We start from the raw sequence: 18,725 nt of genomic DNA, 5'->3' as shown, positions 1-18,725 counted from the left end.
CAAAGAAACTTAAGTGATGCTTGAGATCAGCCAACAGAATGATCCCACGCCCACGTACAGTCTCACACCCTGAATGATTTTCCACTTCGTTTTTATTGTCAGCCAACGTGAGTAAAGCAATTTGGATTATAAGGCAGTCTGACTGTGTGAGCAAGTCGATGAAAGAGCATAGCATGCATGAGGTCACTGCTCTGCCCCTCTCCCATCAACAAAAAAAGTTGGGACTCTAATTGGCTGGGAGACTGTTAAAATAAAAAACGGGGCCATGAGTCACACGCCTGATGGGAAAGACACAATTAGCCAAACTCGAAATGTTTGAGTTATTGTCGGGGAGGCAAAAAATCTTAAGGCGGACTGTGGTTTAAGTGGTAAAATAAAGGCAGTGAAACTTGCTCTAAATATGTCTGTGCGAGAATGTTTCTTACAATTACCTTGAGAGCTCTGCATGTCCTGATAATGCTCGTGCACGGACTGGAAGTTGCAGGACTGGGGCCGGGGCTGAACAGAGAAATGCGTTTAAATACAAATAAATGACAGCATGAAAATAAGGAATCAAGCAAATGTGACAGATTTAGATGTAAAATCATCTTCTGTGACAATTTTAGCCAAGCCATTGTCTGGTCTGCTGGAAAGAGGAGGAAGAAATTACTGCCGTCTTTGTCTCACTGGGAGTAACACCCTTAATAACTTTTAAGACCAACCCACATTCAAACCGAGGCTGGAAGAGCAACGGCTTATTGTGTAACCCTTTTCTAAATAAACTATTTCATGGTCTCGCTTCTCACTTATAAACAGTAATTAATTAGCAATAAATGAAAATTACTGGTTGCAGACTATACCAGAGACAGGCGATGAGTCCATGTGGGTCTCCTTCTGATTGGCGCAGGAGAGTGAGTGGGCCTAAACAGACAACCAACAACATAAATGATGATTCAACAAGAAAATAGAGCAATCAAGTCTATTATTACAAGAAGGAAATTAATAATATTAAAGCATTTTGTAAACACCACTGTATAATTAATTTATTGACAACACTGCAATATAAAGTGTGGGAAACTTTTATTGGCATCCATGGTAAGAAAGTATGAAAAAATAATAATAAAAAAAAACAACTTAAAAACAAATTTGTTTCATTGCAGAACCATAATTTCACACTGAAAATTTTAGACAAAATGTCTTCCTATTTCAAACTGGATATGGAAATATTTGTTTTTATGTTCAAGCCTTATTATCATTTTTTGTTGTTTGCTTTTTAATTCTTAATATAATTTTTTTTCTTTGACATTTTACTTGATCATAATAAATAAACATTTCATTTCAAAAACACCCATGGTTTTCACTATTTCTGTTGATTTGATTTGGTTGACATTTCTGGCAGAGGCCACCAGAGAGTGTTTCAAGAATTCAAGACACCAAGAACTTTAGCAAGTTTCTCAGGGCCTGTAGAACCACGGACCTTCCACCATACTTAAGAACTTTCCTACATGTTCATTACTTGTGCCAAAGAACGCATCATTCTCAACTGACTGAAGAACTACATTCCAGCTCATCCCAGTAAGGCTTAGAAAACAGCATGTTAACATTTCTGATGGTCAAACATGAACCATCACCCCAAATAAACCAGCTGACATGAAAACAGCATTAATGGTTGTTATGGAAACGTTTTGTTGCAGTTTTTTAACACAGAGTTTTAGAGATTTATTTGTACCTCCTTGCTCACTATGTACAGTCAGAAAATAAATATGGATCTTTGGCCAGCCAATTATCCAGAAATATTGGCTTATGTATCATATTGTAGTTCTACCCCACAAAAACTTCAAGTGATTAATTACTAATTCAAATTTCCCTGGATTTTCCCCAGCTGGATAACTTTGCTCACTGTGAGATTATGTCACTGCAATAAAAGGTTAATTCATTTTAAAGATTTATAGAGTTTTTTAACAGAGCCAGCAAAAACATTTAACTGGCACCGCATGCTTAGCCATTACATAACCTTCAAAAGGATCCCGCGCTCATTTCTACAGTGGCCTTTTGCTCGGCCTCGAGACTTACTCTGTGCAGATTTTGTTTTGTTTGTAGAATTTGTGTCTGGCCGTGAAAAGACGAGCAATGTACTTGGCCATTTCCATATCCTCCTGCAGATAAACACACATGCACACGCCCACACAGGAGAAAAACACATTTTAAAGGACATCAACAAGCACAGCACTTGTTGGAAGCACATTTATTGGAAATCATCCCCCCCATATGCAGATGTAACCTTCCACCTCCTAGGACGTGTTTGTGTATGAATACCAAGAGCACCTGCAGACACAACACTCACCATGTGAAAATTGATGGTGTCGTCTCTGCTTGTTATCTCCACTGTGATGGCTGACTTGTTGTGTGCTATGGTACCAATGTCCTTCCACCTGTTGCACGCGTGGAAATACATCCAGAAGAAGGAATGGTGAAAGAAAGAGAAACACATTTAAACACTTGGATTTTGTGCATTTAAACCAGCAGCATGATTTTCTGAAAGATGGGTTCTGAATCGGTGCAAAATATGCAAAATAAGCACACAAAAAAAAACACTAACTTGTGGAGCATGATGGATCTGCCATTTCTGTGTTTGACGAACACCCCAACAAAGGACATACCGATGAAAATGTCGTTTGTGTAGTTGTCCTGCAGAAAAAAGAAGAAATTTAATAAAGACACAGTCAAGAATTTCTTCTAATTAAGTTTTTTTTTTCCATATATGTTTGGTTTTATAGCCACCTTTGCAGGAAAACTCTCCTGGCCAAAACCGTCCAGTTTTTCCACCTCTTTGATGTACAAAAGTTCTGCTTCAGCTGGTGGCCTCCCACTTTAAGGTAGAAACAAAGCATGAGACAGGACCATCCCTGTTATTGGTGAATGTTTCTACACCATTTAAATTAGGGTCAGGCTTTTACATTCACTAATCTTCAGAATAAATGTCATTCATTTCCAGTGAATTCACCCCTCAGTTTTCGCTGAGGGGTGAATTGATCAAACATCAACCAGCTTAAATGCATTTTATGAGCAAAAATTAGGTGCTCAACTATAAATTTGATTGTTTTCCTTTTCTGTATTTCACCCAACGTCATAATTATACATGAGGCTCAGATACATAAATACATATAGTAATTGGATGAATACTGCATACTGGATAAATTTGATCATCAGAAATGGTAAAACTAATTTAACCTGACTGATTTCTAGTCTTAAGCAGAGTCCATAAATTTACAATAGCGCTAAGTCAAAGTCAATTCAAATGCTTAATGTTAGCATGCTCTTTTTTATTTTTGCAAAACAAGACATGATGGTTGTTTGTGATTTCTGGAATCACGCTGGTGGAACACACAACTCTGTCAAAGTTTCAAACTGGAAGTTGTTGCTCTTCCACTGGCAGTGGAAAAGCTATACAATAAACTTTAGCCTTGGTTGTTTATTATCCAAGTAGAACATTTCGGGTTATGTGGATGAAACTTTGACACGTCTAGCACAGGGACCCCAAAAATGCCCCAAAGCATCGAACTGTATGTAAATCTCTGACCAGAACTGTTGATACAGATTAAAATGTCTAAATGAGTACCAGTGACTCTTATGCTCTTCAGCAACTTTCTTGGTCCACTCCTCCAGCACTTCATCCCCATTGGGCCAGTTCTACAAGGAAAAAACAAAGGCAAACTAAACAACAAATAAGACAAAAAGGAAACTGAATATCAGCCAAGTAGAGCGTTAGATGCTGAAGATCAGAAAAATGATAAAACTACTGAAAAAAGAAGACACCAGTGCAATCTACCTGTGAAGATTCAACAATAGTTTTTGTAGCTGCATTAATAAAAAGCACCTAGTTCTCATACAAATTCAACAACACCACCCACTTCAGTAGCAATTTTGCCTGTCTATCAAGTGTGAAGGGGAGTTAACAGCACACAAGAATGCATGCCTTCAGGCAACACATGCATGGAAAGCACAAGGCATGCGATCCTTAGCTGGGAAGTAGTAGTAGTTTGAGGACTCACCACTGGGAAGAGCACATACTCTCTGAGGAAGTCCTGAGATTGGAAGTGGGTGAAGTCTCCAAAGTCAGCTTCAAATCAGAGACAAGCAATGAGAATAATTTAGACCAAAGTAACGCATTTAATATATACACCTTAATTCTAACAAATCATTTTGTATGAGAACTGATATTGAATATAGCAGGAAAGCATAATGTATTATAATTGTATTGCAGTTTAGATTGTTTTGTGAAATTTAAAATCAATTTGACATTTAAAGCAGTCTCAATTACTGATAATAGTCATTTGCAATGCAGCTGATCATTTTGACACATGCTAACCACACCTTTATAGGCTAGTGTGGCAAAATATCTATGGCATAAAGTAAGAGCCTTCTTTTATACAAGTCAGTTGAAGGGCTAGAACAGAAATAATTACTTTCTCATTTGAGATGGGTCCTTCAGGTGATTTGTGTTTCATATGAAGTCTTACATTTACAGCAAATAAAGGAAAAACACTCCTTCAAAAAAGGTTGACCATAACAGTACAAGAAAAGAAGTGAGTCTAAGTTAGTTCAGTTGTTTTATTTTTTATAATCCCTATTTTATCCTTATCAAGATCAAACAATTAGACAGAGCTATAAAATGTTTAGTCTTCATTACATAAAGACTATGTAAAACTACATCACTCTGTAGTTTTTTTCTGTTTAAAAGCTTATTTTTGTGGAAATTTATAAACAACAATTTGGTGCAAAATATGCTAATAATTTGTAATAATACATTAATGTTAACTGTTTTGATCAGATTAACCATTCAACAATTTGTGTTGTACTTGTATTTATTGTAAAAGATTACAAAAATGTGTGTCCAACGCATTATCAAAGCTCTGGGCAACAAAATATCTCCATGACCTGCTCCTTCCTTAGATAGCGCTTGTACTGAGCACTAAGTGCTGCTTGTTGAACAAAAGGAGGCCAAGTGGAGGATCTTGTCTCCTTACAGATAAGAGTTTTCCTGATGCTATAACGCTAACCTTGGAGCTGCTGATAAGCAAACACTCTATTTACATTCCCTCCTGGGACACAGACTACATCCAGGAACAAGCCAGAGAGCACTAAAAGGGCATATTTGTGTGTGCATGTGTTAGGATTGATACCATAGGAACTCAAGTGGACTGGATTCTCCTCGTGGAATGCAGCCATATAAGGTAGGAGAGTCAAGATGACCCGAGCAACAATGAGTTTGCACCATCTCTCTAGGAATTTCTTCAAGTGATTTTTTTTTATTGTCCATGAGTGTGCTTTACCTTGTACTGCTAGTCCAGCTAATCTTATCCCCCGCTCCACAGTGCACTGCAGATGTCCGTCCAGCACCTCCTTCTTCACTTGCAGATAATACTGATACCTACAGAGAAAAGAGAGTAAATTAAGAAGAGGAAAAAAAAGAATCTGATCACATCTTCAGTATGACACTGAGGCTGACAATTAATACGGTTAACATATAATAACTGATGTTTTTGGATAGATAAAATGGATGAGTAGAGAAAGACAAAAGTCTTTTTCACAGCAATTTAACAAATGCCAAGGGTCATGTTTTAAGATACCCATGATTCCTTCCCTTCTACTGTTTATCAATCTTTTAGACAGCCAGTTAAAAACACTACTTTCAATTTAAGTAAAAAAAAAAAAAAGTGTTTTTGACTAAAGGCATTCTAAATAGTACTTGAGAAATTTGACTCTTATTTTGAAAACAGAAAGGAAGTATTTTGTGAGTTGATGAGTGCCATCATATGACTGTTAAAATATTTTGAACAGTTTTATGGTAGCAGATTAAGAAAAAAAAGCGACAGTGCAGCAGACTGAGGACAATATTTACGAATTGTGAGAGTACAGGACAATAAATAGCTCCTTCACAATTATTTCCTCTGAGGTGTGGAGATACTACACTGAGCTGTGAGCAGGGTTTTTTAATAACACAGATTTATTCAATTTGCCAAACATAAAGAGAATAATTGTAGTGCTTTTTCTGCATAGAGTCAAGCTAAAATTATTCAAAACTAAAGCCACATCAAATCAATGTCCTACAACGGTTACAAAATCTTTAAAACACAGCATATGAATTGTAGACAATTTTCTCTATTTGTGTAAACTAACAAACCCAACTTCCTCATGGCACTTCATTAGAATTAATTCTGGCATCTCCACAAATGTTCATTGGCAAATTCTAAATTAGAAAGATGATGTAGGTTATGCTACTTTCAGCCAGGCTAGCCTCGTTTGTAAATGTTTCGTTTGCCAAAGCCTGTTTGTTTAAACCGGAAGTGCTATGAAGTTAATGAACAGCAGCCTTGGAATTGGTTGTAGCGTTAAAAGAAAAACTGTGGGTAAAATAAACCCGAGTAGGTGGGTGGTGACTTATTAACTCTCAGAAACCCTCAAGACTTTGTTGAGAGTTAATGTTAGATTTTTCACCAAGCCACAGTCTCTGAGACACCAACCTATTAAAGTCTCATGCTGGAAACTATGATGGCTTGAAGCGCAACACATTTATCCACTGAATGAGAATGGAGCTTGTGTTTTACTGATGGAAGGCCTGCAAACATGCTGACAGCACACAGAAGACATATTCTTCTGTTCCTGGTCAGTGCAACAGAAACTGTGCGTCAAGACTATTCTGGCTCTCTTGAACAAAGCCAAAGAGGCCTGGTGCAGAAGTGAGGAATGAATGAATCACCCCAGTTTGAAATACCACTGACTCATTTTTGACTCTAGTGGAATGCCAAGTGGAAGCTAAACTAAATAATTTTGTAACTCTGTAATTGTTCATGGAACACAGAGCATGTTGAACTGATTCAAATCTTTAGTATACAACATGAGAGAGGAAACTTAAAGTTGCTCTAAGGCAAACTATGACAGGTTTCACTGTGGTTTTGCACGGCGGTGGTTTCATCAAGTGTAAACCAATAAAATAACAGAGCTTGGACTGTTAAACCCACACTCTGGTATCAGAAAATGTCGTAAAATTCACCAAAAGAAAGAGAAAAAAAAGACCTGAAGGGCTGTAATAAACAAAACTCCTGAAGTTCCATACTGCTTTCTATCCACTTTTAGCCATCATCCTGCTGGATGTTTGTGTTATGAAGAATGAAAGTGGCCACACAGGAGGACAGGAAGGGCTGTTGGGGTGACCCGGCTCAGCTGCATGAAAACTCCCACAGTGTTTCCCATTGTGCTGTCATGGCACACGGGCTGCGTCTTCCTGATGTGGGCTGTGAGCCACCTTCTCTGACACATGTTCACACACAAGTTAATGCACAGAGAGCAACCAAGACTATTTAGAAACCACACAGTCAGAGGTTTGGTCACTCCCTCGCATGACCAAAAATACACTAAATCCAGGATTTTTTTTTTTTTTTTTTGTAAAACTTTTCATTTCCCACCTCGCATCGCTCAGAGTTTATATACTGTCACATTCTCTCTGCTGATTCTTTGTGTTTTTCTTTTTCAAGCTCCTCTAGGCAGACTCACAGACCTATAATCTGACCCCGCCCTCCTCCCCTCACCCTGTCATTACACCCATTGGCTAAGATGCCATTCTGTTCCCGTGGCAACCCTCTAATTAAGCCAACCCCAACCACGGAGGAGGCTGGAGCAAACGGGGGCGGGGCTTGATGTGGTCAGGAAGGGGGAGGAGCCTTTCAGAACACAAAACCTTTCAAACGATTGTGAACTTTGTTTTTCAAAACCCCTCCATGTTTTCCCTGCAGTCTCGGTACAGCGCTCAGGGGATGTTAAAGTTGGCAGCGGTCGGTTCTTTTCTGAGGCTGGATGGAAAACAACATGATAGTGTTTACTCATAGTTGAGGCCAGATGAATTAGATGACAAACTGTTGAAATAGCTGTGAAAGTAAAGATGTGGTTAAAAAAAAAAAACAAAGGCTCCACATGGAGCATCCAAAGAAAAAAAAAAAGTACCATCACCTTTTTACCATGAGGTAAAAATTGAGATTGTTATCTCAGTTTGGTCTTGTAATAATCTAAAGAAACTATTGTAATTGACAAAGGCAGTCACTGAAACAAAAATCTTAAACACAAATTCAGCCATAGTGAAGGTTAGAACTAATCAGACCAAAGTCTTAAGGTCTTTGAAAGACTAAAAACTTGGCCTGAACTTGGCACTCAAAGACTTGGAACTTGACCGGGTCATGGGAAAAACTACTAGTTCCATTAACCCCTCTTCAAATAGGCAAGACAGTGGAACATGTCAGGAAAAGGCAACAAGAAAATAGCAACTCCCTCTGACTGTGACTACATCTCAAAAATTAGGTAGTTTAAGCAACTGGAAGCGCTTAAACTTGAGCTCTTTTTATAGCATAATAGAAAATGATAATGATCTTGTAAATAGCATAACAACCTCCCAGGTTTCCTGGAGAAACCTTTTCTGCCCTGCCATTCAACAGATAAATCTGTGAGTTTGGTAGGCTCTGCTGGGACTTTAACTGGAACTGTGCGCTCTGAACAGATGAGAAGGTTGCTTTGTGACAGGCTTTGCTGGAGTGTTGCCAAAAGATTCAAAGGATACATATGTGGTGGGAAAAAGCCCACTGTTTAGAATGGATCAGGATGGTCTGGGCCTGAACACCTTCAAAATGCCAGGAATGTTTAACAAAAAATCTTATAGTAAGAAAACAACCCAAAACATATGGTCAAATCAACACAGGCTAAATCTAATTTCTTAGATTAGCTTCAATTGAGGAGCTAACTCATTAGTATTTCCCCAATGACCCAAAAACATGCAGAAACATTACTGCACACTCTTGTTTAAAATAAAGTCCTTTTGGTATCTCAAACAGGTATGTCAGAATGACTTCATGCTGCTGTAACAGCTGGTGAATCTGCATACTTATACATAAGGTAGAGCTTTTCTTCTGGGAGGTTCTTCCTCAAAGCAGAATATTCTGCTGGACTTCCAGGCACTGCAACAAGGCACAAAGAGCCTTTTATACACCCACGCATGTCCAAGCCCCAGTAGTAAAAGACATGCAACCAGATGTCCGAGTGGCTTGGACAACAATCCTGTCATGACTGGATGTCAGTATGCGTGTACATATGGCTGAGATCCCCCGGGCCCCCACTCCTTCACTCCGTCCACCTCTGAATGGGTATCACCCTGAGCACCCCTCAGCCCTGTGAGGGTTTGTGTGGGTGGCAAGAGAATTTCACTTTGAAATGTGTTGAATCAGCAAGAGGCGCAACAGAGTACAGCTGCTTGTGTGTGCGTGTGTTGGTGAAAACTAGCTGAACAAAGCTTCAATTTCAAGGCTGCTGCTGATGGTGGCCTCAGGGGCCGCTGGGGCCAGCTGGCCTCGCTCCGGTCAACAACTCTCATTTACGGTTTTCACTCTCTGTGAGACACTTTTCCTCCCCTTCATATCGAGGAACAGAAGGTTTGGACCACACACCGACTGCAACTCGCTCTCTGAAAGAGATCTTCTGAGAAAAGACCCTCAGCATATCTAATTGCAAACCTGGTCATAAAATGTGTTGGAGTATTAAGGAATAAAGCTGTTAATCTTTCAACAGAGGAGAAAGTCAGTATTGAGCTGATTTTCTATTACAACAAAGTTCTGGTATTTGTTTTACTGTAGCCTTTGAAGCCAGGATAAAAAGAATTTGTTTTGATTTAATGGGGGCGGGGGGGCATTTTTTATGCCAGACACAAAAAAATGGTTCAGACAGGGATACTGATTGTGTCAGCAGAATCAACAGAGGTGACCAAATATTCAACTACATCATCACTGAAATCAGAAAATATATTTCCTCTTCTTTCAAACAAGATGGTTGTTAGAAACCAACTGGCTAATTTCCTGTAATCTAAATTTGCTTCTATAAGGTTTTCGATTCTTTAAACACTTCTTAACGTCTTCAATGAGTTCTTGCATTTTAGGCCCTTAACACTGAACACTGGATGAATGTGAAGTGGATATTTCATTTGAAAGAAGATTTGCTTCCTGACAACAAGCAAAAACAAAAACACTAAACTAAAAGTACACACCGACATGCCTTGTGTATTCTGTGAGCCACTCAGACCGCACACTCTGTCTACGGATAGCTGAGATTTCACAATCAATTGTGCCGATTGCCTACATTTCTTGTAACAAATTCCTTCACTTCCCACAATCTGAATGGATAATACCAATTTTGATGAGCTAGTTAAGCACCTTGCCAGCCACCTCGCCATTGACACCTGTCAATGTGGCACAAAGAAGCAGTCTGACTGATGCAGAAACACTTGACCTTTTCAGTTTGGTGTCTTATACATGTGAACACCATTTCTGACTGAGCAGTTTACTGTCTGACACTGTGTAAAAAAAAAAATCTTCTTTTCTGTTTTTAGAACTATTGTCAATTAAAGGGTACCTTAGAAAAATGGCCTTCTGTCTCATCATATTCAACTCCTGTGAAGCAGGAAGTTGTGGATTAATAATTAAAGGTTCCTAGAAGGGTTCCCTGCTTAAACAGTAAAATATAAACTGAAAACTTGCATCAGTTAAATTTTCAGTCTAGGAATAGATAGAGATGTGCATAGTAGTGACACCACTGATTTTCTTCACTATTAAAAGACTATTAAAGGACATTAAAAGGTTTTTTTCTCATTTAAATTAGATTAGAGGCAACATAAAACTTGTTTATTTCAATGAGTTTTGAACATCTTTACCAGGAGTGACAGTAAATGTTGAGGTGGGTGTAAATCCATTTTAAAAACCATCAAAATATTCATCCAATCAGCTTGCATGGTGGAAATGGATGGTTGAAAAAAGTGAAATGATGATGGTTGCAAAAATAAAATGGTATGACCGGGATTATTACCTTTCCTGCTTTTAATATTGCTTTTCAACCAGCACAAATACAAAGTAAATGTTTGTTGTTAACTACAAACTACCTGGAGAGTAAAGATTATTTTTAGGACATAATGCCAGAAATCTAGTTTGCTAATTAAAAAAAAGAATGAAAGAAAAATACTAAATAATGTATTCGAGGTGAACTGTAAACTAACATTGTGTTAAACTACAATTACACCTATACAACACATAATTCAAGTTCATGTGGATAGTAAAAAAATTTTAAAAAGCATGCAGAGATTTAAACAGTGCTCTGGTTCATTTGTGCAGCTGCATGGAGACAGGAAGAGAATGAGATCCAGTTTCAGGTTACATATCAGTCAAATCCTGCACTTCAAAGACCTGACCACATCAAAACAAGTCACATTACACTCAGCAAATTTACACAAAGACACTCAACGATTTGCTTTTTCAAGCAAAAAGGTTTTGATTTTTTTATTTATTTATTTTTTTCGGTGTGTGATTCACTATTAAAGTTTAAAGAATGTTTTTCTGTTTCGTCAGCGGTTATTTAATAAAGTACACCATAAATCTAGAAAAACACAAGAACATATAATTCTCATCATCTAAAGCCAAAATTTGCAGCCAAACTTTTACTCTCTCTGGCTCCACTTGTGCCTGAAAGCTAAAGCCTACCTTCCCCCTTTCTCTGAACCAGGTATCTAGAAGTTGTCCATTTTAAAGGATCTGATCCAAGTCAACCTTTAAATTGCAAATTATCTGAAAGAATAGCCCTTTTAGAGAAGACTGTGTTCAGTCTTGTGAATTCTACAAAAAAAACCTACAGATGCATAAAGAAGGTTAATTGCTCTAAAACTTCAAATTTCTTGAGAACAGTTATCATTCTCAAGTTTAAAATGCACAGAAACTCCCAGGGAGCATGTATGATCTTACACTGCAGTGTATTATAGCTAACGCTTCTGACAGGACAGCAGCTGGCTTCTTAGGGCAGTGTGAGAGGAGTGTGTGTGTTTTTAGTAAACCAGACGTCCCCTCCCCCTTTTATCCCCGGCACTTCTGCTGTGAGGAATGTGTGGTCCGCCTCCTACGCTGGACGGCTGTGCCAGCATTCCTGACAAACAGAAGAAGAAAAAGAGGGGGAGGAACAAGAAGGACGATGAAGAGACACTGAGAAAATGACTGAGAACTATCGGCCCTCAACTTGGAGAGATCTGCTCTCAAAAAGGAGTAAAGGTGACGCCATGTTCAAGGTTGGCAACAAAAAGAGGGTGGGCTTAAAAAAAAAAAAAAGGGAAACTATTGTTTCCTAAATTGTCCTCAAACCCCCATCATAACCTCCACAACTCCTTGTACCCCTATGCACACACATCATAAAACCCTGCAGGGGATTCCTGGAATACCAACCTTTAACCTGACTAACTCCTGGTTTCTGTGTAACACAAGTGTAAACACCCACTTTCCTCCGCTGTCTCAAGCACAAGTTGCTCAAAAACAGCTCCTTCTTCCATTGAAGCCACATCAGTTCATGTCCCATCCTGCCTTTCTAGAAAAACTGAGGACATTCAGCGCAAGAAATGGTTAATAAACAGACGCACACCTTCGAATTCACTCTTGTGTCAAGCTGTCAAGCTGCGACCTGCCATCAACCTATCCCACATCCAGTGGGGCAGAGGCCACAAATTCACCGGCTCTCCGCAAGGAAGAGCTGCAGAGTGCGAGCCACCGTGTGTTTTCTCTGCGTAAATCAGTCTGACATGCCAGACTGTCCGCTGCACACTGACCCCTGCATGCACTCTTCACAGTTACCCAACATGTTCATTCACAACCCTGCTAACACACTCCCAGACTATACACAGTGGCAAAAGGAAATAATGGCAATGATTGATGACTTTGAAGCTCTTTTTGTTCTATACTCTTGCTATCGATGTGAAAATTTGACAAATTCAAAGAACAAAGTTGCTCAGTATAAGAAAAACGTCATTTTATCAACCTGCTAAAATATCTAGAAACATAGGTTGGTAATTACTTAAATGAGTGAACTGAAATAAAATAAGGCGCATTTTCAGTGCAGGAACCTTTTCAGAAACGAGGATGTTTCCTGGGGGAGGGAGTTCAAACGACACAACAGAAGTCGCATACTGTTTTTGTTTGCAGATGAAACATAAACCCAGTCACACATTGCTTTTCAAATACATTGATTAAATCCAACAACATTAGGCATCAATTGTAAATGATTTGTGGAATATCAAAAACTATTTGTTGAATTAAAACTCAAAGGATTATAAAACTTATGCAAGATGCTGGAAATGTGATCAGGAACATTTTGCAAGATATTCCTCACACAGCTCCACAATAACAAACAACAAAATTATAAAATGTAAACTTTCAACATTTGAACCATCTGCCCCCATTGTACACCAAACAACCTCATTTAAAGTCACACTCTCTTTGCCCATAAACCAGAGATTTATTTAAGACTTTTTACCTGGTAGCTTCTTGTTCCAGACGGGAAACATTAGGAACATAGAACATGACTCCAAAAAACAGCTGAGGCTCATTGCCAAACTTGTCCAGCTGTTTCTTGAGGGGTTTCTCGAGTTCTACCCAGCGCTGCGCTGGTGTCTGGGTCTTTCCTTGGAACCACAGTCCGAAGTAATGGGTCTACAAATCGAAAAGAGAAAAGAATAGAAGGTCATTAGGTGGAATAAAATGTCATGTCTGAATTAATCAATCAGCCGTCTCTTGGAGTTCACAAGAGGTTACACGGGCTTTACTGGCTAAAATGTAGTATCACCACACCTGTTCATATTGCCTTTTTCAACACAATGAAGCTTCCCAGTGTTGTGGCACTTCACAGTTACGCCAACTGATAGAAAATAAGACTACGATTACCATTTCGGGGCCATCCCAAATGTTAATTTTAGTCTACATTTATTTTACCGTAGTCTACAATAAGTGTAGCTCTGTATCTCACAATGTGAAAGATAAAAAAAAAAAAAACGATTAGATACGGCAAAAGGTTGTGTACTCATCTTTGGGATTTTCACAAAACTATACAATTTAGTTATTTTCCGTCCCAAAACAGATTGAATTTTACCTGACGAAAACTTTTCTTTTTACTCCTACTGTCTTCAAATGTAATATAATCTTTTATTATTTTATCCTTTTCAAGCAAGGAGCGAAATATTTTTGTTATAAGAGTTAAAACCAACACTGTTGATCAAGCATTAAAAAAAAATCTAAACATTTATCTTTAGATTTTCTCATATTTAATTTTACAACTACTTTGTTTTAACTGCAATAACTCATGAGTATTAGATATTATTGTTTGTGTCACTTATAAAACAGCGACCTGATCAGTATTGCTAATTTTATACTTTTTTTCCCACCAGGTTTAAAATAATATTTCTGTCATTTACTGAGAAGTGTTGACATTTATGTGTGGGTGTGCGTGCGTGCGTGTGCGTGCGTGTGTGTGTTGTCATCTATTAGTCACTGGTACCACAGAGAGATAAACACATCTGTTTCCTCTGTGTTGCTTAACCTTCCTTTAATAAAATTGCTCCAGCTGGAGGCATCAGCTGCTGCATACAGTGCTCGCATAACAAAGTCACACTTATGTATACCGACGGTAAGAGATGAAGCGACAAACCCACACAACATCCTGAGATAAAGTCCACAAAGGAGGCAGATGGCTGCTAAAGTTGTGGTGTTACATCCCTTTATTCATAGCATCGCTAACACCTGGCAAATACTACAACACTACGTGAGTACGCATTTCACCACACCTCAGAAACCCACTCAAACACACACACATTCATCAGTTTCCATCATGGTTCAGGCAAACACACATCCCAATAGCATGATTCTCCCACTACCATGTATCGCTATACAGATGGTGCGTTCAAGGTGCCGTCCCATGTGTAGCGTGTCACTTTAACTTTCTCTACAGTTTCATCCCTGGTCAGTCTGGCGTGTTTCTTGATCTTTATAGTACAATTATTAATCAATTTTTTATTTTTTTATTTTTTTTTTTTACTGATAGGGCTGCATGATATCAGGAGGACATGTAATTGTGATTATGTTGCTGAATATTGCAATGATATAAATTGCTATTAATCCACAATTTCCTAAATATCTTCCATAGTTTGCAGCATTAGATTTTCAGACTTTTAGCATTCCAGCCACTAAAGTTAAGCATTTAATGTTGGCATCATAGAGAAAAATCACTATCTGACAAAAGATTACATCCAAACAGTTTGTTGCTATAGCAACATTGTAACATTTGTTTTAAGATGTCGACTGTGCAGCTCTACAAACAAACCTCTGAGTCCTAAACCATTTATAGCTTTAACAAAAATAAATTACACAATGATAAACCAGATATTGGATAGATTCACTAATCTGCACTGGATTTTATTTTGGGGATTTTAAGTAAACGGGACTGAATACAAATGAACCTTCACAAAGTCAAACTTTCCAGGTTTCTAGTCGTAAAAACGCTTAACTCCACGTGTCAAAACACATTTCAAAAGATCTGAACATTTTTCCAAGAATTTGCACTTCTGACACAGTATAGATGAAGAAAACATAAAAACTAAAAACTACAAAGAAGCAGAAGAGGAGCACATAAAGGCAAAGGGGAGGTTAATTGTGACAAGGTGATTTCTTTCTTGTGTCCTGACAAGAGGATGGAGGTAGCCACGCTTCGTTAGAGACAAACAACAGCGACAGAAGAGGGCAAGGAGACACACACTGGGTGTCAGGAGCAAAGTGTGACAATCACACAAGCAAAGACAATAAGGCAATACTGTCTCTAACTAATGCCACATTATGAAGGACTTTAATTAAACCCCAGTAGACTGTACAGATTATATTCTGACATATAATGTTATGTTTTTATGGAGCATCAGAAAGTAAGAAAGTAAGGCACTAACCTCCCGCAGTTCCAGCCTCTGGGCCACTGCCTCCAAACATTCCTGTCCCGTACTCTCCACTGACAGGGTGCATTCAATCACATTGTTGTCCAGCAGCCGGATTCTTGTTACAAAGTAGTTCTTGCTCAGGACATTGTAGCGCCGTGTGCGCCGCAGCTTCAGCCCAAAGGGCATGGCTGGTCAAGGTGGGGGTCGCGGCTCAGTCAAAGGCCAAAAGTCACTCGAGGGCAAACGAGTGACAAAGAGGAGAGGGGAGGCTCTATGACCTGCCCGTCGCCCTCCTCACTCTCGCGCGACGCCAGCCACACCACCGGGCAGAGAGATGCACCCAGGCAAGGCGCTGGCCCATTCCCAAAGATGTCCAGAGAGGAGGAAAACGAGGAGGGTTAGGATGTGGAGGATGAGCAGATGCTGTATAAAGATAGACAAAACACAGAAAACAAAGTCAATAACAACATAGCAAAAATGCCTCATATTTTACCAAACTTCTTTGAACCTTATTATGACTCTCCGAACCTAGATAGAAGGAGTAATAACCCTGGGCTCTTATCAGTAAATACATTTCTTATCAAAACTTCCCACATCATGTTTTCCAGTGATATTGTCTTGTCTTCATCTCATAAAGAAACAGAATCATACAAATAGAAAGAACTAGCAGAATTACTAGCGAAGTAGTACTACGTTGAACACAAAAGCTTCTCATGGATTTATCCTAAAGTTTTACACAGCTTAGCTCACATCAGGCCAGATCAGGCAGAGATGGTAGACAGAGGCAGTGGTGTGAATCTACAGTCAGCAGCTGCAAATATCCATCTAGAACAAATTAAATATATCACATCGATAAGAGCGATAAAATACTTGCTACTGGAAGATTAGCCATGTTTCTTTACCTGGTGACCATGTGAACCCCTTTTTAAAGTCACCCTGTATAACTGCCCATATGGCTGATATCAAAAACTGGCATTGCTCAGGATACTAACAAGCACAATGTGATGAGCATGGAGTTTGTTCACTCAATACATAGAAATCGTTAAATGAAAAATCCCAAAACCAGAAAATTTGTGCAATTTCAGTCCTTAAAACTCTAATCAGAACCCTGCTAAGCAGGTTAGGCATCGACAGTAGAGACTTTAAAATATTTGATTTTAATTTCAAAAGTAAATATTTCAAAGATAAAGAAAGAAATGCATGAGAGAAACTTAGCAGATGTTAGAATTTGACACACACACACACACACACACACACACACAAAAAATCCCCTGCAAGAAAGAGATGAGCAGCAGAAAGGAAGAGAGAGGAGGAGTAGTGGATGTGTTGCTTCTTGTCCCCCGTTCTGGCAATGCACTCCTCCTAATAGTCAGCTTGGATCCCGGCCCAGATTCCTTTCTGCCCTGACAAGGGAAAACAGAGCACACCTGACACGAGCATACACCACGAGGAGGAGCAGAGTGCGAGAGTTTGTGTGTGATGTGGCTGAGTGAGCAGGAAGGAATTAAAAATAAAATAAAATTTAAAAAAATTAATGCACCGCAGCAGCAGCTTGAATGAAAGCTGTCAAGAACCTAAAAACATCCGTGTTGATTGCTTCAATGTGAGCCACACTTTGCTTCACACTTGCCTGTTGCAACAGCAGTAACTCTTCTGGAAGCCACAGCACAGCACATTCCTGACCTCTGAATCCAAATGCAGGTTCCGCACAACAAGTTATCATCTTATTTGTACACTTTTGGGAGGCGTTCATCTGCACACACGGCAAGAAAGCCACCGATGGGTTATATTTGGTGGCTAAGCCAGCAAAGCTTTGAGATATGTGGCTATCGTGACCCCAGCGGTCGCCTTCACCCCCATCCGGCTCTGGCTTAAGGGAAAGTGACATCATTACAGTAAAACCTTCCCACATCGTCTCAAAAAAGGTTCCCAAGAACACAAATCTGCAAAATCATGGTCAACAATTAAACAGCCGTAGATAAACACACAGAGACTTACTTTCACTGCAGTGTGCAAACGTAGACATGCATGAACAGGGCACACCACAAACATATACAAATGATCTCTCTCTCTCTCTCACACACACACACACACACACACACACACACACGCACACACCAAGTTCCTCGGAGGTTAGCCAAAAGACTAGACAGCACTTGGTGATACCTTAAGCCAGTAATCAGCGGAGCGGTTTGGGTGTGTGTGGTGGGGTAATGCAGACGGAGGGACGGACCATAGGCTGGGATCGAACCAACTCCTTGATGCAAAAAAATAAATAAAGAGAAAGAATGTTGCTACAAAATCCCTGCCTTCGTGTTTATTTCCAAAAACAGCCCCATACGCTTAGAAATTTGCACGTTGTAATTTTGTGGTGGAGCAAAACCAATGGAGAAAACTGAGTGAACAGGGTTTGCTTGTATTTTTAAGGGGGAGTGAGCTTTGTCTAAATATACGTGAAACCAGTTTTTTTTTTCTTCTCTTTGTCCCCTTCAAAGTGATACGACAAAGGGTAAACCGCTTCTTTTCTCTCTGTGTGCTTAAACCGCTAAAACCATCCACAATTATACGGGATCTTTTCTTTTATAACAGTTTACAGATGCATTGTGGGAAGTTTTTGACCTTCATCATTACGGATAATTCAAAGTGGTCAATGAAAGTCAGGTTTTCATGGAAAGTTTTATATTTTCACTGAACTAATTAAAACTGAAGCTGGACCATTGTTCCCATAGCAACATGGAAATTGGGTTGTATTTCCTGTCAACCTTGCAACAGATTGATATTGTATGTTTGTGTTTTTATGAGGTAAGCCACTTTGAAATGCCTTGTTGCTGAAATGTGCTATACAAATAAAATTTTATTGATTAATTGATTTCCTATTGGTAATGCACCATATTCTGGAAGAGACAGTCTGGCAGGTGTGCAGCATCAGTAA

At 39.1% G+C, this 18,725-nt stretch overlaps 1 protein-coding gene across 1 annotated transcript in view; it reads right to left on the bottom strand.

The window, feature by feature from the left end:
- LOC122825297 (tyrosine-protein phosphatase non-receptor type 14-like) overlaps positions 1-18,725 on the bottom strand; it is a 37,037-nt gene that overhangs the window by 9,977 nt on the left and 8,335 nt on the right. The window contains exons 2-12 of the mRNA XM_044106591.1: positions 15,806-16,216; positions 13,354-13,529; positions 5,313-5,410; positions 4,032-4,099; positions 3,599-3,669; positions 2,761-2,848; positions 2,579-2,667; positions 2,324-2,411; positions 2,053-2,135; positions 840-900; positions 432-498 (exon numbers count right to left, since the gene is read on the bottom strand). Coding sequence (XP_043962526.1) covers positions 432-498; positions 840-900; positions 2,053-2,135; positions 2,324-2,411; positions 2,579-2,667; positions 2,761-2,848; positions 3,599-3,669; positions 4,032-4,099; positions 5,313-5,410; positions 13,354-13,529; positions 15,806-15,979 — 1,063 coding nt within the window. The 5' untranslated portion in view covers positions 15,980-16,216. The remainder of the gene's footprint in view (positions 1-431; positions 499-839; positions 901-2,052; positions 2,136-2,323; positions 2,412-2,578; positions 2,668-2,760; positions 2,849-3,598; positions 3,670-4,031; positions 4,100-5,312; positions 5,411-13,353; positions 13,530-15,805; positions 16,217-18,725) is intronic.

This window comes from Gambusia affinis, linkage group LG22 (assembly GCF_019740435.1).
Source record: "Gambusia affinis linkage group LG22, SWU_Gaff_1.0, whole genome shotgun sequence".
Lineage (NCBI taxonomy): Eukaryota > Metazoa > Chordata > Actinopteri > Cyprinodontiformes > Poeciliidae > Gambusia > Gambusia affinis.
The sequence above is the reverse complement of the archived record's forward strand: the minus strand, read 5'-3'. Positions and strand labels throughout refer to the sequence as shown.